General features: G+C 54.6%; 7 protein-coding genes across 7 annotated transcripts; 5 read left to right on the top strand and 2 right to left on the bottom strand.

Moving 5' to 3' along the window:
- Positions 1–605: 605 nt before the first annotated feature.
- On the top strand, positions 606–4,333 carry BDY24DRAFT_383122 (tubulin beta chain). Its single transcript, XM_076639617.1, has 20 exons — positions 606–721; positions 903–967; positions 1,074–1,135; positions 1,291–1,379; positions 1,580–1,619; positions 1,798–1,817; positions 1,913–1,919; positions 2,000–2,035; positions 2,142–2,311; positions 2,414–2,489; positions 2,559–2,580; positions 2,658–2,722; positions 2,803–2,942; positions 3,031–3,109; positions 3,184–3,234; positions 3,305–3,369; positions 3,454–3,596; positions 3,706–3,786; positions 3,887–3,909; positions 3,998–4,333. Exons 1-20 carry the CDS (start codon positions 689–691, stop codon positions 4,084–4,086), a joined length of 1,356 nt encoding a protein of 451 aa, XP_076498654.1. The 5' UTR covers positions 606–688; the 3' UTR covers positions 4,087–4,333.
- Positions 4,334–4,688: 355 nt separating this feature from the next.
- On the top strand, positions 4,689–7,853 carry MET3 (sulfate adenylyltransferase). Its single transcript, XM_076639616.1, has 14 exons — positions 4,689–4,800; positions 4,886–4,966; positions 5,087–5,169; positions 5,284–5,615; positions 5,680–5,744; positions 5,836–5,940; positions 6,014–6,069; positions 6,136–6,261; positions 6,334–6,377; positions 6,460–6,661; positions 6,738–6,940; positions 7,026–7,084; positions 7,195–7,498; positions 7,709–7,853. Exons 1-14 carry the CDS (start codon positions 4,768–4,770, stop codon positions 7,750–7,752), a joined length of 1,737 nt encoding a protein of 578 aa, XP_076498653.1. The 5' UTR covers positions 4,689–4,767; the 3' UTR covers positions 7,753–7,853.
- Positions 7,854–7,948: 95 nt separating this feature from the next.
- Positions 7,949–9,963, top strand: BXI1 (Bxi1p). The gene is made up of 10 exons (XM_076639615.1): positions 7,949–7,990; positions 8,062–8,274; positions 8,423–8,533; positions 8,788–8,812; positions 8,900–9,018; positions 9,088–9,206; positions 9,299–9,412; positions 9,487–9,497; positions 9,588–9,689; positions 9,791–9,963. Exons 1-10 carry the CDS (start codon positions 7,983–7,985, stop codon positions 9,812–9,814), a joined length of 846 nt encoding a protein of 281 aa, XP_076498652.1. The 5' UTR covers positions 7,949–7,982; the 3' UTR covers positions 9,815–9,963.
- Positions 9,964–10,087: 124 nt separating this feature from the next.
- BDY24DRAFT_409115 (uncharacterized protein) lies at positions 10,088–11,404 on the top strand (the record flags this gene model as incomplete). The annotated part of the gene is made up of 6 exons (XM_076642815.1): positions 10,088–10,183; positions 10,275–10,504; positions 10,626–10,667; positions 10,739–10,965; positions 11,040–11,085; positions 11,162–11,404. The coding sequence occupies exons 1-6, from the start codon at positions 10,129–10,131 to the stop codon at positions 11,402–11,404; spliced, it is 843 nt and encodes a 280-aa protein (XP_076498651.1). The 5' UTR covers positions 10,088–10,128.
- A 251-nt stretch (positions 11,405–11,655) lies between these two features.
- ESA1 (NuA4 histone acetyltransferase complex catalytic subunit ESA1) lies at positions 11,656–14,210 on the bottom strand. Its single transcript, XM_076637682.1, has 4 exons — positions 14,072–14,210; positions 13,718–13,954; positions 12,223–13,604; positions 11,656–12,092 (listed from the first exon to the last, which is right to left on the bottom strand). The coding sequence occupies exons 2-4, from the start codon at positions 13,952–13,954 to the stop codon at positions 11,915–11,917; spliced, it is 1,797 nt and encodes a 598-aa protein (XP_076498650.1). The 5' UTR covers positions 14,072–14,210; the 3' UTR covers positions 11,656–11,914.
- On the top strand, positions 14,211–15,901 carry BDY24DRAFT_383101 (uncharacterized protein). Its single transcript, XM_076639614.1, has 4 exons — positions 14,211–14,606; positions 14,700–15,032; positions 15,134–15,286; positions 15,382–15,901. The coding sequence occupies exons 1-4, from the start codon at positions 14,373–14,375 to the stop codon at positions 15,517–15,519; spliced, it is 858 nt and encodes a 285-aa protein (XP_076498649.1). The 5' UTR covers positions 14,211–14,372; the 3' UTR covers positions 15,520–15,901.
- BDY24DRAFT_431908 (uncharacterized protein) lies at positions 15,380–17,670 on the bottom strand (the record flags this gene model as incomplete). Its single annotated transcript, XM_076644077.1, has 7 exons — positions 15,380–16,085; positions 16,217–16,378; positions 16,549–16,691; positions 16,854–16,921; positions 17,032–17,151; positions 17,255–17,385; positions 17,431–17,670. The coding sequence occupies 7 exons, from the start codon at positions 17,668–17,670 to the stop codon at positions 15,855–15,857; spliced, it is 1,095 nt and encodes a 364-aa protein (XP_076498648.1). The 3' UTR covers positions 15,380–15,854.
- Between the last annotated feature and the right edge of the window lie 31 nt (positions 17,671–17,701).

Raw genomic sequence — 17,701 nt, 5'->3', positions numbered from 1 at the left:
TTGCTGAGAAGCTGTGGGAGAGGTCAAGGGAAGGGTCCATGGGTGGGGTGGGCTTGAGGGTGGGAGGAGCAGGACGAAGAGAGCGCGTTTGCAGATGAAGGGCTGGAAGTGAGTTTTTTTTCTTGCTCGTGACTTAAGGGAGACGGACCATTTGTCAGAGCTTTGTGGAAGAGGAACCCAGGTGGAGAGAGCAAGGGGAAGAGGGAGGACAGAAGAGGGAGGCAGGGAGGGACCCGGAGCTGAGCTCGGACGAGAGACGCGAAGGTCGGTTTCGAGCCTTTCAGCTGAAGAAAGGGCTGTATGTCAACTCCTCTATGAAGCTCTGTATAAACTATTGACCTTGCGAGATGAATCTGTCGCTGCGGGTTGGAGTACAGGAGACAGATGGAGGAAGAAAGAGAGGGAGGAGGAGCCCAGGTGGAGGGAGGTTCGAGGTGAGTTTCCTCGAGGAAAAAAATCCTTTTTTACGAAGAGGTAACGTTCACGATGTATGCATGAGAGCACTTACAGGAGCGTGATGGATTCATGATGGATTTTGAGGCAATTTCCTCTTTGGGTCTTGAAGAAAGAAGGGAGAGGAAAAACAACGCGTCCTCGCGCTCGAACCTCTCTCGTTTCTCTGACTTCCACCTTCCCCCTCCTTCCTCCTTCCCCTCCCCTTCGTTTTCTTTCTTCAACCTCTTCTAATATGCGAGAGATCATCAACTTGTCGGTCGGTCAGGTAAGTAGATAGATACACCCTCCCTGTCTTGCTCTCCTCGAACCAGGTATTCTTTGGAGTCTCGCCTGACACTTTGTTTCTCTCCTTCTCCTTCCTCCCTTCGCCACCTTTGAACCCACCCTCCTCCTCCCCATCCCCTCCCTTTCGATTCAAAAAAAACGTGTATCGGAATCTCCTCTAGGCTGGTAACCAGCTCGGAACTGCTTTCTGGGACCAAATCCTTCTTGAGCATGGTTTGGACAAGAGATGAGTTCCCTTCACCTCCCCCATCCCTTCCTCCGTTCCTCCCTCCCTCCCTCTCCCCTCCCTTTCCCATCCTTACCTTTCTTCTTTTGTTCCTTTTGAGATGCACTGGAATGTACATCGGAAAGGACCCTCAGCAGCTCGTCAGGTCTTCCGTCTACTTCACCGAGGGTAAGCATCCGTTCCATCCACACGCACCCCTCTCCCTTCCTCCTCCTCCTTCAACATCTCCGCCTCCCTTTGTCCTTTCCTCTCCCACCTCCCTCGATGTTTCCTCGCTCTCTACACGAGGCTGACTCGCTTCTCCTCGACTTTCTTTCTCTTAGCTTCTGCCAACAAGTACGTTCCCAGGTCGATCCAAATCGATCTCGAGCCTGGAACCGGAGAGAACATCAAGGCTGGTCCCCTCGGAAACGTGAGTCCCGTCTTCTGCTCGTTTGCAAGCTCGTGGAACTTTTGGAGTGGCTTTGGAGGGTGGGAAGGAGGTCTGGTCTAGGTGGTGGAGCGAGATACGGGTGCCTTGAAGGTCTGGGAATCGATGGGGAGAGGAGGAAGGAGAAGGGGAAGCTGACCCAAAATCAACCCTCGTACCTTTCCTCCCTCCATCTTCAATAGCTTTTCCGACCCGACACCTTCATCTCTGGACAGTCTGGAGGTAAGCTAGCTCTTCTCACTCGACCTCCTTTGATATCTCATTGCTAACTTGCTTCCTTCTTTCCCTGCGACCTCTCCTTCCAGGTCAGCAATCTCCTCCCCTCCTTCCTCTCCTTCCCTCCGCCTCTCCGCTTCGTCCTCGTCCTGACACGTTCCTCCTTCCTTTTGTTCGCTCTCAGCCGGAAACAACTGGGCCAAGGTTGGCCCTGCCTCTTCGACGAGATCTCCTTGCTTCGACCGTCCATTCTTGAACGCTGACTTGTGCCTCCTTCCTTCCCCGTCGCCACCTCACAGGGATACTGTTCGTCTCGCCTGCTCTTCCTCCTCCCCTTCTAGCAAGACTCCTTCTGACGCGCCATCACTTCCATTTCGCTTCTACAGACACTGAGGGAGCCGAGCTTGTCGACTCCGTTCTTGGTACGTGCTGTCTTTCTGCTCTCCAGCCCTTCGACCAAACACACGAGGAGAGCTCGACTTTCACGCCGAAACTGACCTCTTCCTCGACCTCTCTTCCCTTCCACAGACGTTCTCCGAATCCAGGCCGAGCGATGTGATCTCCTTCAGGGATTCCAGCTTCTCCACTCCCTCGGAGGAGGAACCGGATCCGGAATGGGTTCCCTCCTGTTGAGCAAGGTCAAGGAGGAGTTCCCCGACCGAATGCTCGCCACTTTCTCGGTCTTGCCTTCCCCTAAGGTGAGTCTTAGAGCGCCTTCTTTCTCGTCTCGGTAGAGAGCTCAAGTTGGAGCGCTGAAGCTGACCTGAATGGGGTTTCTTTCTCTCGCTGCCAATCCTCAGGTCTCCGACACCGTTGTCGAGCCCTACAACGCCCTCCTCTCCTTCCACCAGCTTGTTGAGAACTCTGATCTCACTTGTGAGTTGCCGATTCGCCCTTCTCCGCGTCTTTCTTCGACCGAAGCTAACCTCCCTTCCTGTTTTCCAGTCTGTATCGATAACGAGGCTCTGTACGTTCTTCTCCGTTCGAGCTCACCTCGACTCAACGAATGCTTGCTCACCTCTTCTCCTTTCTCTTCTTACTCAGTTACGACATCTGTGTCAGGACCCTGAAGACCGCCTCGCCCACCTACGAGAACCTCAACTCCATCAGTGAGTCCCATCCAGCTCTCGACTCAGCTCCTCGAAGCTGGACGGCTGATCCAGTTTCATCTCCCTTCTCTCCTCCTCAGTCGCTCGAGTCATGGCCGGTATCACCACCACTCTTCGATTCCCTGGACAGCTCAACTCCGATCTCCGAAAGCTCGCCGTCAACATGATCCCTTTCCCTCGACTCCACTTCTTCATGACCGGATACGCTCCTCTCGTCGCTGTACGTTCTTCTTTCTCTCCTTCGTCTCCGAGCTCCTTTCTCTCCATACTGACGCGTCTCAACGTTTTTCTTCTCCTGTTCTCAACAGCCCGGAGGACAGGCTTACCAGACCACCAGCATCGCCGATCTTACCGCTCAGATGTTCGACCCTAGATCGATGATGGCTGGTGAGCTTGCGTTCCCTTCGTCTTCGCTGCTTCGACATCCGCTGACCTCTCTCACTTCAATTCTTCATCTGTAGCTACCAACCCCGCTCACGGTCGATGGCTCACCGTTGCCACCATCTTCCGGGGTTCGTCTTCTCGTCCTTCTTTCGAGCCTCGTTGTCGCTGACCTTCCTCTTCCCGTTCCTCCCTTCTCAGGTGCCAAGATCTCCATGCGAGACGTCGAGGAGGCTTCCTACAACCTTCGACAGAAGAACCAGGGTGTAAGTCACTTCACGCCTATCCTTTCCGCCTTCGAGAGAGCTCCGTACTGACGAGACCCTGCTTGCTCCCCTCTCTTCGTCCAGGCCTTCGTCGAGTGGATCCCCAACTCCGTCCTCAGTTCGGTCTGTGACGTTCCTCCCGTCGGTGTCAAGCAGTCGGCTACCTTCATCGGAAACAGCACTGCCATCCAGGAGCTCTTCAAGCGAACCCACTCTCAGTTCTCTGCGTACGTTCTCTCGAGGAATTCAGTCGAGATCGACGCGTCGAACTGTCCGCTGACCCTTTCCTCCTCCTCTGCTCTCTTGTCTTCATCGTTCGTGTTTGCCGTCCAACAGGATGTACAGGCGGAAGGCTTTCTTGCATTGGTACCTTGGAGAGGGTATGGACGAGATGGAGTTCACCGAGGCCGAGTCGAAGTGAGTCTTTCGTCCTCCTTGTTTCGACTCCTCTTTCACCGTCCCATCCTCTTCGCTGACCTCCTTGCTCCTCCCTCTCGTCTTTTTTTACTTATCACAGCATGCTCGATCTCGTCTCCGAGTGTTCGTCCCATCTCTCCTTCCTCCTCTCTCGTTCGACCGACTCTCAAACTCACTTCCCTCTCCTTCCTTCTTCCCTCTCGCCTCACAGACCAGCAGTACGAGTCCGCCGGAACCGAGGAGGAGTACACCGAGGAGATCCAGGAGGGTGAGGAGCAGTACGAGGAGGAGCAGCAATAGATAATGAAGAGACAAAAACACTCTCGGGTTCGCTTTTTTCTCTTTTGACGCTCTTTGCTCTTTTCGTTCTTTCTTTTCGTTCGTTCGTCAAACCAACGCTCGATCCTTTTTGGCTTCCTCTCTCTTCGTCTTTTTTTGGGTTCGTGTGAACGTACGGAACCCTGCTAGTATACCCTACTCCGCCCTCGCCCCCTTCCGGCCTTCTTTAGCTTCTCTCTCTTTTCTTTGATCATTCATTTCCCCTTTCCTGCCGCTCCTTTGAGAACCGGGTCTGAGCGAGGCGGTTTTTCACGAGAACGGTTTGAGGAAGAGTTGAGTACCAGAAGGAGAGAGGGAAGAAAGAAAGGACGAGCTCGACTCCGTCGCGACGCGTCGCTCAAAGACGAAACCGAAGCTCCACCCTTTCCCGACGTCGGTCAAAAAACCTCAAAGCTCAAGTGAAGAGAGGCAGGGGAGTAGGTTAAGAAAGGGACACGAAAATTTCAGATTTTCTGAGCGAAAATCGAGTCCGCCGTCGACGAGCGAAGGAACGATTGGCAAAATAAGGCGTCAGTCAGATCCCTGCTTTCTCTCCCTTTCCGTTTTCTACTTCTTCCCTTCTCGTCCCGAACTCCCACTTCTCTTCTCTCAACCTCTTCTCCCTTCTCCCTTCCCTTAACCTTCTCCCACCCTTAAAAAAAAATGGCCAACGCACCCCACGGAGGAACCCTCAAGGTCGGTTTCTCCCTCCTCGCTCTCGAGATTTCGGACGGTCGAGCTGACCTCTCCTCTCCTCCCTTTTTGCTCTTTTTCTTGACAGGACTTGATCGCTCGTGATCTTCCTCTGAGGCAGCAGCTCAAGGACGAGTCCCACGGACTCGCTTCCGTTATTCTTACTGAGGTGAGTGTCTACAGTAGCAGAGCGGATTGAAAGCAACCCAGGGCTGGGGCTGAAAGAGATAGCGAGCGAGCTCACCTTCTCTTCCCACCTTCGCTTTTTCGAACACCCTTGGCGATATAGCGACATCTCTGCGACCTCGAGTTGATCATGAACGGAGGGTTCTCTCCTCTGGAAGGATTCATGAACCAGGCTGATTATCAATCGTCAGTCTACCATCTCTTTTTCCCTCACGAATACCTCCGGTGCGAGCTCGCGATCCATTTCAAGTTCGTTTGCTGACGAGCTCGTCTCTCTTGTCTCCCTCTCGTTCTCTCCAGCGTCCTCTCGACCAACCGACTCACCACTGGAGCTCTCTTCCCCATGCCCATCACCCTCGACGTCTCCCCTGAAGACGTTGCCAACCTCTCCCTCGCTCCCGGATCCCGAGTCGCCCTTCGAGATCCTCGAGACGACGTCGTCCTCGCCATCCTCACCATCGAGGACATCTACGCTTTCGACAAGGCCAAGGAGGCTGAGTCCGTCTTTGGAGCCGACGATATCGCTCACCCTGCCGTTCGATACCTCAGGGAGAGCGTGAAGGGATTGTACTTGGGAGGAAAGATTCAGGCCGTTCAGGCTGCTGTTCACTTCGACTACGTGGCTTTGAGGTGTGAGTAGCCCGTTTTCCTATGATACCTGAGCCGAAAGCTAACCTTGCTTTTGATCGTCTTTAGTCACCCCTACTGAGCTCAGGGCTCACTTCACCAAGCTCGCTTGGAGGAAGGTCGTCGCTTTCCAGGTGAGCTTGACTTTCAGCTCTCTCGACGCGTCTCTCTCTTTCTCTCTTGATCGAGAGCTGACTCAATCTCCTCCTTCTTCTCGTTCAATAGACTCGAAACCCTATGCACCGAGCTCACAGGGAGTTGACCGTTCGAGCTGCTCGAGAGCGACAGGCCAACGTTCTCATCCACCCCGTCGTCGGACTCACCAAGCCCGTTCGTCGAACTTTCTCTCCCTGTTTCTTTGAGCTTTCTGGTCTGATCAATTGTCTCTCGTTCATCTTTACAGGGAGATGTTGATCACTACACTCGAGTCCGAGCTTACACCGCTCTCATGGCCCGATAGTGAGCTCTCTTCCCTCGAGCTTGACGCGTCTCTCGGAAGCTGATCGTCTCTCTTATCTCTCTCAGCCCCAACGGAATGGCCCACCTCGCTCTCCTTCCTCTCGCTATGCGAATGGCTGGACCTAAGGAGGCTCTCTGGCACGCCATCATCCGAAAGAACTTCGGAGCTACCCACTTCATCGTCGGACGAGAGTGAGTTCGACTCTACGTCCTTCTTCTTTCCTTCTTCTTCGCTGACCATCCCCCCCTCTTCCTCTCTCTCAGCCACGCCGGACCCGGAAAGAACTCCGCCGGAAAGGACTTCTACGGTTCGTCTCCTCTCACTTCTTGCCCTTCTTCAAGCTCAATCAAGAACTGACGCGTTTCGTCTTTTGTCTTTTCCTTCTTCAGGACCCTACGACGCTCAGGAGCTCGTCTCCAAGTACCGAGAGGAGCTCGAGATTGAGATGGTTCCCTTCCAGCAGATGTCCTACATCCCCGAATCCGACGAGTACATGCCTTCCGACCAGATCCCCAAGGGAACCGTCACCGCCGACATCTCTGGAACCGAACTTCGTCGTCGTCTGAAATCTGGAGCTGCTATCCCCGATTGGTGAGCTCTCTCCCCTGCTCCGCGTCTTCCCTCTTGAGCTTGAGCTGACTCTGGATCGTCCTCGCGCTGTGTGCAGGTTCTCCTACGCCGCTGTCGTCAAGACCCTCCGAGAGTCGTACCCTCCTCGAAACAAGCAGGGTTTCACCCTCTTCCTCACCGGTCTCCACAACTCTGGAAAGGATACCGTCGCCAAGGCTCTTCAGGTCACCCTCAACCAGCAGGGAGGTCGAAGTGTCAGTTTGTTGTTGGGAGAGACCATCAGGGCTGAGCTTTCCTCAGGTGAGTAGCGTTTTCGGCCTCTCGCCCCCCTACCGCGTCTATACTTCCCTTGATCTGACTCGGTTTCTTCTCTACTTTCTTCCAGAACTCGGATTCTCTGCTGAGGACCGACACAAGAACATCCAGCGAATCGGATTCGTCGCCGTGAGTCTTTCTTTCTCTCCCCTCGGCGCGTCCTTCTCCTCCTCTTCCACTCGCTCACATCTAACCCCATCCTTCCTCTCTCTCTCTCTTCTCTTCTTCCTCTCTATCAGGCTGAGCTCACCCGAGCCGGAGCCGCCGTCATCGCCGCCCCTACTGCCCCTTACGCCCACTCTCGAAAAGCCGCTCGAGCGATCGTCGAGAAGACTGGAGGACCCAACGGAGGAGACTTCTTCCTCATCCACGTCGCTACCCCTCTGGCGTACTGTGAGAAGACCGATCGACAGGGAGTGTTCGCTAAGGCTCGACGAGGAGAGATCAAGGGTTTCACTGGAATCGACGACCCTTACGAGGCTCCTACGGATGCGGATTTGACGGTGGATTTGGAGCAGCAGACTGTGCCGGAGGTTGTGCATGGTGAGTTTCGATCTGGTCTTCTTTTGGGGGTTAAGGGAAGGGAGGAAAAGGAGGGAGGGAGGGGAGCAGGGAGAGCAAGAGACGCGTCCGAGTCGAGAACGACGGTTTCCTGTCACCCTTGCTTTGCCCTTTCTCACCTATCTTTCCCCGTCCGGATCGTGGAAAAGCATGAGGCTGATTTGAACCTCCTCTCTTCTTCCTTTCCTCCAGCTATCGTTCTCTTGCTCGAGGCTGCTGGTTTGCTCGAGGTTTAGATTGAAGAGGGCGTCTTTCGTTGTAGTCTCTAGACTAGAGTCTCGTAGTTTTTGGTTTGCGTTCGATTTTATGAACGGATATAAGTATGTCTAGCCTCCCACCTCTCTGAAAGATCAGCGAGAAAGTTTTCGAGCAGAGCTGCGAGAACTGAGCTCGCCTCAACTGGATCATCGTCCTTCCCTCGAGTTCGCTTCCAACTTCCACCTCCCTTTCCTTCTTCCCCCTCGCTATGGCCTAGTGAGCTCTCGCCTCCTCCTCTCTTCTCACTCTCATCTACTCCATTAATCACCTCTCTCGTTTTCTCTCAGCGCTCCTCCCTCCTACACTGCTCCTATCGCTGCCAAAGGCTACCAAGCGACGGCAGACTCGTCCACTCCAGCCGACGCCTCCTCTTCCTCTGCTGCTCCCCTCCTCGCTCAAGCATCCGTCCCTCGAGCAGGAGGAGGACCTCGAAGCGACGATGGTTCAGAAGACGACTTCAAGATCGGAGTGTCCGTTTCGACCTCGGATGTGTCTGTCAGGTCAGTGAAGCAAGAGGAAGGAAGTGGAAGGAAGGAAGGGAGAAGGTGGAGCGAGGGAGGGAAGGTCGGTCGGTGGAGGAGAGAGAGACTTTGAGCTTCGTTAAGTCAGAGCAGAAGCTGATCTGTTTCGTATACACTCGGTTTACAGAATGGCTTTCATCCGAAAAGTCTACACGATCCTGAGCATCCAGCTTCTCGCTACAGCTGTGGTGTCGGTCGTGATGATGCAGCCAGTCGTTCTGAACTGGACCAGGAACAAGTGAGTTTGCTTTCGTTCTTCTTTTTTGTCTTTGGGAGGGAAGAGGATGGTTGGGAAGATGGGGAAGTGAAGCAGGTGTGAGTGAGAGAGGGGGATGGGTTGCAGAGGAAGGGGCAGGGGCGAGGGCTAAGGAGGACGGGAGTCGAGGCCCTTGAGCTTCCTTCCTCCCTCCTTCTCTCCGATGCTTTCTCTTTCCCGACCTGCAGACTGAAGTTCCATGCTGACCCTCGTACGTATTCCTTGCCTGATTACAGTGCTTGGTTCTTCTGGCTCCCTCTCGTACGTCCATCTTGCTCGGCCTCTTCCTCCGCCGAAGCTAAAGCTCACCTCCTCCCTCCTTGCTCCCTTTCGTTCCTCTTCGCTTAGGTCGGATCTATGGGATCTCTCGGTGTGCTCTTCTGGAAAATCAACCAGCATCCTCTCAACCTCTTTATCCTCGGGATCTTCACTCTCTTTGAGGCGACCGCTGTTGGAACGGTTGTTGGGTTCGCCTCCCTCCTTCCCTCTCCCTTCTTGAGCGCTCAAGCTGATCGTATCCTTCTTCACGCCTTCAGATTCTACGAGACCACGGTGGTCATCCAAGCTCTCTTCATCACCCTCGCCGTCTTCGTTGGTCTTACCCTCTTCACGATGCAGTCGAAGTACGATTTCGAAGGACTTGGACCCTGGCTCTGTTCGTCCCTTCCTTTCTTCTTCCTTTCTTTCGCCCCTCGTCTTGCTCTGCGCTCAAACTGACTCTCAATCTCATTCATTTCTCCGCTCCAGTCACCGGACTTATGACCCTGATGGCGACCAGCTTCATCAGCATCTTCTTCCCCTTTGGAAGCACCGCAGACTTGATCATCGGGATCGGAGGGTGCTTGCTGTTCTCGGGTTACAGTGCGTGTCTTCCTCTCTGCTCTCACTCCGTCAACTTCTCATGCTGATCTATCCGGTGGACTTTCGTTCAACAGTCATCTTCGATGTTCGTTCCTTTCTCTCGTCCAAACACGTCGCTCGACGCGTCGTTCCTTGCTTACTCTTCCTTCCTCTCTTTTCGCCCTCTCTCACGCAGACTCAAGCCATCATGAAGCGACTCTCTCCCGACGAGGCCATCCTCGGTGCTCTTCGTCTGTACCTCGACGCCATCAACCTCTTCTTGCAGGTCCTTCGAGTCGTGAGTTTTCTATCCCTCGTCCCGCTTCTCTTCTTCTCTTCTTCTTGGTCCTGACTACCTCCTTCTTCCACTCTCGTCCTTCTTACATTATTCTACCACAGCTCGGAAACTCTAACCGGGACTAAAACCCAAAATCCCTCGCTCGACTTGAGTTTCGTTCGCGTCTCAGACGCCCTCTCCCTTTCTCGTTTCTCCTCGTTAGCCTTTCACCCTCATCTACATATATGTCTTCTGCGCCGTTCTCTTCGCCTTGATCTAATGACTTTATACGTCCTTTCCTAGCTTCCTTCTCTAGAAAACCTTCTTCGAGTCGGTCGTCATGAGCTTGGTCGAATTCGAGAGGTCGGCAGGGTCGAGATCGAGGAAGCTCACCTTTCCTCCTTCCCTCCAAACTGTCTCCCCGTCCCCCTTCAACCTCACCTCTGCGACACCTTAGCAAATGAGCGTAGCAGTCCTTTACGGAGCTTCTTCAGGAATCGGCTTGCATCTTGCTCGTTCGTCTGTCGTGTTAACTCGAAGCTCAACAAACCCGATCGAGCTCACCTTCTCCCTCCCTCCCTCCCTCCCTTTTTCTTTCCCGTTCAGGCCACATCCTCTCCACTACCTCACTCGAAGTGGTAGCCCTCTCATCCCGCGCACCCAAACACACCACCGAAGCAATCCTGGGCGGCGGAGGGAACAAGGAGAGATTGAGCGTGTTCGAAGTTGACGGGCTGAAGGACACGGATCGAGGGATGGAGAAGGCTGCTGAGGAGATCAAGAAGAGATGGGGGGAGAAGGGGAGTGTGAGGATGGTGGTTTGCTCGGCTGGGGTGGTGAGTTTTGCGTTCCTTCTGGTTTTGGAGCTCAGCCTAGGGTGAGGAAGGAAGAGAATCGGCCTGAGGAAGACGAGGGCTGACGGCCTTCGATCTTTGGGCTTCGTCTCGTTCGAAACAGCTTCATCCTGAGAAGTCTATCACTCAGATTGATCCGTTCAAGGTATGTATCAAATATATGTTCTCTATCACCCCAAAACGCTCGGCTGAACCTGCTTCTTTCGTTCTCTACAGTCCCTCGAAACCTTCCAACTCAACACCCTCTCGCATCTCCTCGCCTACAAACACTTCGTCCCTCTCATCCCAACACAGAAACAACTCACATCACTGTTTCCCGAGGGCTCGGAGGAGGACCCAGCGATGGGTCTACTGAGGAGGGATCTGAGTCTGTGCTTGAGCGTGAGCGCGAGGGTCGGATCAGTGGGAGACAATCGGACGGGAGGCTGGTATTCGTATAGATCGTGGGTCCCCTCTCCACTCCCTCCAGAGTTTTTGGGCTTTACTTACGCCTGATGCGTTAACGGACGTTTCTCAGATCCAAAACGGCCCTCAACCAGATCATCAAGACGCTTTCGCTCGAGGTTCGTTTCGACGCGTTCTCCTCTTCTTTCCTTTCCTTCCTTTCCTTCTCACTGACCCTCACTCCCCCGCCTCCAGCTCCACCAAAAGAAATCCTCTTCCATATCCCTCGCCTACCACCCAGGAACGACCAAAACGAACCTCTCCTCTCCCTTCGTCGACCAGTCGAAGCCTTCGAAACCTGAGCAAGGTCTGTTCGAGGTCGAGGAATCGGTGGAGAAGCTGGTTGCGTTGATGAAGACCTTGAAGGGTGGGAAGGAGGAGGCTGGTGGGGATAGTGGTGGGTTCAGGGATTGGAAAGGGGAGAGGGTCGTTTGGTAGTTTGAGTTGAGGAGAACGAGATGCGATGAACGCGTCCTTCGGAATTTCACTGAGACGCAAACAGAATACGAGCCAGCGAACGAAACGTCGAGAGAGCCGAGGGCTCAAGTTTCAGCGTTCAAACCTCATCTACCATCTCCCCCAAAAAAGATTGTGTCTGAGAGCTCGAACAGAGCCGAGAGATGCATCTTTGAGCAGAGGGCAGGCGAACGACCTCGGGCCCAAAGTTTCCGGTTGGGCTCGATGAGAGATAACGTGAAAAAGTCGTGCAATCAAAACTACAACAGCAAGAACCAAAAAGAAAAACGGGTGCGGTACGAACGACAGAAACTACTGAAAACCTCCTCCTCCTCTTTCTCCCCCCTCCCTCTCTCGACCCGACCCAATCCAACCCGGCCCAACCTCCCTCTCCCTTCTTCTCCAACCATCCCATCCCGTCCCATCCCAGACTCATCCCTCCTGCTCCTTCCTCCGACAATGCGACGACGACGACGACGATCCTCCTCCGACCTAGTAACCGAACCTGAGATCCGCTCGACTGAACGACGGCGGCTTCCAGTCCAACGCCTTGGGTTCGATCCGACGACGCGACTTCTTCTTCGTCTTCTGGTACTGGTCGAGGACTCCATCGGTGAGGCAGATGACGTGTTGTCCCTTGTGGTATCGGAGCATCGAGAGAGCTTGGCATCTGAGGAAAAGAGAGAGGAAAAGAGAGAGGAAGAAGAGTCAGCGAGGAGGACGAGAGACCGACGCGTCGAGAGAAAACGAAGACGGAGCTCGAAGGAGAAGAGAGAAAAAGCAAGAGATGATAGACTCACGTGTGCATCACGTCCGCATGCATGAACGCCGTCTTCTGAGCGATCTCGTCGATGCTGATCTCTCCTGGTTCCGTGGCGAGGAGGAGTTCGACGATCGTCTCGGCCCAGTACGCTCGATAACTCAACAACCCCAAATCCGACAACGGCTTCTCCGGACTCCCGAGCTTCCCCTCCCTCTTGCTCAACTCGTAGGAAAACTCAATCAAGAGCTTCCCGTACCCATGCCGCTGGTGTTGCGGAAGGGTGAGGATGCAAGCGACGTTGTATCCCTCCGAGCTCTCCTTCTCCTTGGAGAAGTATCCGATGAGGTGGCATCCGACCGAGTCCCTGACGGCCATGCAGTAGTAGAGGAAGGGGTCGACGTCGTAGTAGAGGGTTTTGTGATCGAGGAAGCACTTCGAGAGAAGGCAGAGGTTGCGACACCACGTCTTCTGGCGTCGTCCGTCGATCTCGTAGAACGAGATGTCCTCGTGTCGGTAGATTTCGTTTCCGGGAGGGTGGAAGAGGTTGCATTTGGTTCGATGGCGAGAGAGCATCATGGGGGAGGGGAAGAAGGAGAGGCACATCTCGCAGATGTAGATGAGAGGGAGGTGGGCGTATTCGGCTGGGTAGGGGGAGAAGTACCATGCTTCGACTTCGTGGCGACCGATTTGGAGCTTGTTGAGGTTCTTGACTCGAGAGACCTCTCCGTGGGATTGGGTCATGGATCCGGAGGTTCGTAGCTTCTCGATCTCCTGCTCCTTCGAGAAGACTTGGGGAGCGGCTCGAGGATTCGACGGCGCCGTGAGAGTTCCGTCGGCGATGCTGGCTTCCGTATCCGGAGTGAGAGGTTCGTCCAGGTCCTCCATATCCTCGTCCTCGTCGTCCCCTCCTGCTCCTCCGTGTGGTAGCGGCGACTCGACGGTTTCGGCTCCTGGCGTCGACGGTTGATCTCCCTTCGCCTTCGACTTCTTCTTGTGACTCTTCGAAGCCTTCGACGCCGATGCTGACGACTGAGCGTTGTTGGTAGCCTTGGAGACGGCCTTCTTGAGGAGCGACTGGGTCCTGACGGGTGAGGATGGACGGACTGGCGTCGAGTGACCGCTCTCCGTTCCCTTCTTCGGTTTCAGAGCCTGAGGCCATTCCATCTCCCTCGAGAGGACGAGTCGAGTGTTGGGGATCCATTCGTCGAGACGCTTGTTGAACTCGACGTAGTGGACGTAGTACTCGAGCTTGGGTTCCTCGACTGGCGTTCCGTCTGCTGAGGGAGGAGCGACGACCTTGAGAGCTCCGTAGATTGACTTCTTGATATCTCGAATGGAGAGGATCTCGGCCTTCCTTTCCTCGTTTCCTCCAGAGGCGAGAGGTTTCTGTACAAAGAGTTTGGCTCCGACGACGATGCTCTAAACGCAGGGAAGGAGAGGGAAGAAGAGAAAGAGAGAGTCAGCCAGAGCTCGCGAGGGAGGAGGGAGGAGAAAGGCCAGCTTCCTTCCTTCTGCACGAGATCTAGACTGACCTCGAGCGTGTAAGAACCTCCAGGAGCCGATGTAGGACCTGGTGAAGGGATCCTCTCCTGTGGTGCTGGTGTGGATGGAGTGGATGGAGGGAGAGGAGTTGGACGAGGAGTGGAAGCAGCCGAGGTGGGAGTCGCCTTTGGAGAGGGTTGAGACGCTGAAGCTGCCGCTGCCGCTGCTGCTGCTGCTGCTGCCGCTTCTGCAGTCTTGATGTTCTTGAGAGGGAATCCTCGAGGCATCTGGGAGTGATATAGAGCAGATAAAAGTCAGCTCGACGTGTGATTTTCCAGAGGAGAGGGGAGGGAAGAGACGAAGGACGTGGCGAGAGGGAGGAGAGGAAGGGAAGGAGGACTCACGATGTTCGACGATCGATTACGAGCGATCCAGGAAATCTATGAGGATGATTCGAGCTGGAGGGGATGGATGGAAGGTCCCTCTTGTGCCACGAGAGAGAACTGGAGCGAGAATCGCGGAACTGAAGTGGATGCTGGTGGTTAAGGTCAACCCTTCTTTCGAGGTCCTCCTCTCCTCTTTCCTCGAAAAGTGAAGAGCTCGCCCTGCTCTCCTTCCTTCCTTTCCTCCAAACGTTCACAGGAGCGCCCACAACCTCATATCGAAACGAGCTCTTCGACCACACCTCAGCTCTCTCCTTCCGTCATGTCGTACCTCTTTCCTCATCTCAGCTTCCAGGATCCGGAAGGAAGCAGCTCCTCCCCTCGAGTCCCCCTCCCTCCCAAAGGCTCGACCATCCTCCTCTCCGACACCCTCTCCTCGCCAGCAGGATTCGTTCTCATGCACTTCTTAGCATCCCAGCTCAAAGCAGGAAAGGAGGTCGTACTCGTTGGCTGCGGAGAAGGTCTGAGCCACTACAGAGCTGTCGCGAAGAAGATGGTGAGCTCGACCTCTCCTTCCTTCCCTCTCCTCTCGAGCTCAACATTTCGACTGACTGACTCCTCCCTCTGTGGCCTCCTCACTCTATCTCAGTACCTCAACGACTCAGCCGTCACCTTCATCGATGCTCTTTCCCACCTCTCCATGCCCACCGAATCTTCAAACTCAAGTCCTCTCCAATCCAACGTCGCTCCTTCCCTCTTCCCTCCGCCCCAAGACGATCTCTCCCTTCGACCTCTCTACAACCTCATCGTATCAACCCTGAAGGGAAAAGGACGAGCCGTCAACGGAACCGATTCAGACGATGCTCCTGGACCAACGGAAACCCTCGTAATCATCGATGATCTGAGCGCTCTTCACTGGATGGGAGTCGAGGTCGACGAGGTCTCGCGTTTCGTTCGAGCTCTGCAAGCTCGTTCTAGGAAGGTGGGCAGCCTCTCTTGCTCTACTTCAGAGCTCAATTAGTTGAGAGCTGGACCCTTTGCTGATCTGGCTTTCTTTGTCGTCCTGTTTCGTTCCAATGCAAGACCTCCTCCTCCCTCCTCCTCCTCATCCACGGCTCGACCTCCTCCCCGTCTCTCCCTCAAGACACCCTCTTCCGGACGCTCTACCCCTCCGTCGATCTCTTCATTCAATGCCGAGGACTCTCAAGCGGTCGGAGTGGGGAAGTCTCTGGAGAGGTTGGTTCTTTATTCCTCTTTCGCGTGTCGCTTCCTCTTTCTCACTTCTGACTCCTTTTTTTTTTCTTTTTCTTCGCTTTCGTTGGTTTGTCCAGCTCTCCTTCACGCCAACACCCCTCATGTCCTCCGACACGCTCTTCCCATCGACCTCGCCAGGGAAGGAACTGCAGTACAAGCTCGGGGATTCGAGCGTGACGTTCTTTGCGAAGGGGACGGGGTACGGGTTCCTGTAGAACAGGTAGATGAGCTTTTTGTTTTTGTTGGAGTCTGACTAGAGTCGACAGCTGAAGGATAGATGCAGGCTGTACCGGTACTTCGGGAGACCTCGTTGAGTAGAACGAGGGACAGAGAAGGAGAGGGAGGACGAGACGAGACGAGACGCGTTCGACTTTCTCTCTGTTTTGACCAGGAGAGAACTCTCGTCTCTCTCGCTCTTCGTCTCACCGAGACCACCAAGGACCGAGAACGTACGCATCTAGATAAGAACTAATCCAACCTAAAAGATCCAAAAACCTCAAAACATAAAGCCCGAAAAAACTCCCTCCCGTCCCCTCTTCTCTCCTCTCGCCTAACGTCCATCCCAAGGCAACCTCCCTTCGTAAACCACCCCCAACCCACTCAACCCACCCTCCCCACCCCCAGCATGAGCCGGACAGAACTCCAACAGCTCCTTCAGTTCCGGCGCGGAAGAGAGGTAAGGATGCCATCGAGCGAAAGGGTTTCGACGACGACGTTTGGAGACCAAGGGGGGGTGGCAGCCGTAGAGGTCGAGAGTGAAGGGGTGGTAGCCGTTTTTTCTCTGTGTGGGAGGGGGAGAGGGTGGGGGTCAGGAAGTGAAGAGGGAGGGAGGGATGAGGACGCGTCGGGAGGAGGAGCGACGAGAGTTCAGAAGAAGGGGAACGTTTGGGAGAGAGGGAAAAAGAGACTCACCTCCCCTTCGTAGAAACTCGTCAGATCCCCAGCGAGATCGATCCCGACGTACTCGAACCTCGCTTCAGGGAACCGGAGAGCAGCTCGATGAAGCTCCTTGAACCGAGCTTCCTTGACTCCGAAGCCTACGACGGTGATGCGAGAGGGGTAGGAGGAGGTGATCTGTACGTATCAATCGAGGTCGAAGGGGAGAATGGAACGAAACAAGAAGGAGGAAGGAAGGAGGAAGGAAGGAAGAGAAGACAAGGAAAGGAGGTCGTCGGGAGGAGAGTCAGCGACGGGATTTTCGATGGCAACGAACGAAGCAGCGACGAGGATCCGTCGAAACGTACCTCATGGAACCTCGCTATCGAAAACAACAAGTTCTGGAACGAATCCAGTGCGAAGTCCTCGGTTGTCGCTCGAGGGAAGGAAGGCGGGAGGAGGGAGGACGCGGTCGCGAGGTGGTGGTAGGATTGAGCTTCCGTTTGATCGGCTGTCGATGAAGTCGAAAGCGAGAACCAGGAAGCAAGAGGTCAGTCAGCCGAAGGTTCAGAGTGAGAATCCGGTTGTATGGGACAGGAGGGCGGTGGGAACGAGAAAGAAACAGGCGCGGCGCGTCGGGCTGGGCTGGGCGATGCGAAGGGATGAAACGAACCTAAAGGACGAGTTTGACCTCCGGAGAAGACCAGTAAAGCAGCAGGATCCGAGAGAACCAGGTCCGATCTATAAAAGCACGAGCGAAAGTGGCGAGAAAGGGTCAGCGATTAGAAGTTTCGTGAGCTCGAAACGGAGAGTCAAAACGGAGGGAAACGTGAAGCTCAGCGCTCACTCACCCAGACTGGATATGCTTGAAAATCGCATCAACCGTCTGTCCACCTCGCTGGTACGGTTCCAGTAGCCATTGATCGTCCTTCTCCCTCAGGGAAGCATCGTGGCCTGTCCATATTCCGTGCCTGAAAGAAGAAAGAAACCAGGAGGGAGGGAGGAGTTGAGAATGAGCTTGAGCTTAATCCCTCGGAGCAACTAGCAAGGCGTTAGAGAGAAAGATAGGCTCACCCGGCTACTACAATAAGATGACTCAACGTCTTCATCTCCTCAGAAATATCTACCGTATCCGCTATCACCTTGGGAGGCAGTAGATCTCCGATCGACGACGCTCCTCCTCCGGTCGTCTCCTCTCCGTCCATCTCCCTTCCCCACGAGATGTGCTGCCCTCCGTGCTTCGCGTCCACCCAGCCTCTAAAGTTCGCTACCAGACTGACTCCCAACAAGCCCAGGATCAACACCAACGCGAGGTTGGTGACTCTGCTTCTCTGTCTTAGAAGCTCGCTGACTTTCCGCTTCTCGAGCAAGCTTCCTCCTCCGACGGATAACGAGAGGGAAGTAGTAGAAGAAGAGGAGGTGGTGAGGTAGTTGCCCAAGGAACGTTTAGGATGGGTTGAAGAGGATTGGGTGGCTGGATAAGGGAGCATGTAAGGTGAGGTGAGCGGATGGCGAGAGAAG

The sequence above is a fragment of the Mrakia frigida genome (genome assembly GCF_051309035.1).
Source record: "Mrakia frigida strain ATCC 22029 unplaced genomic scaffold BDY24scaffold_8, whole genome shotgun sequence".
Lineage (NCBI taxonomy): Eukaryota > Fungi > Basidiomycota > Tremellomycetes > Cystofilobasidiales > Mrakiaceae > Mrakia > Mrakia frigida.
The sequence above is the reverse complement of the archived record's forward strand: the minus strand, read 5'-3'. Positions and strand labels throughout refer to the sequence as shown.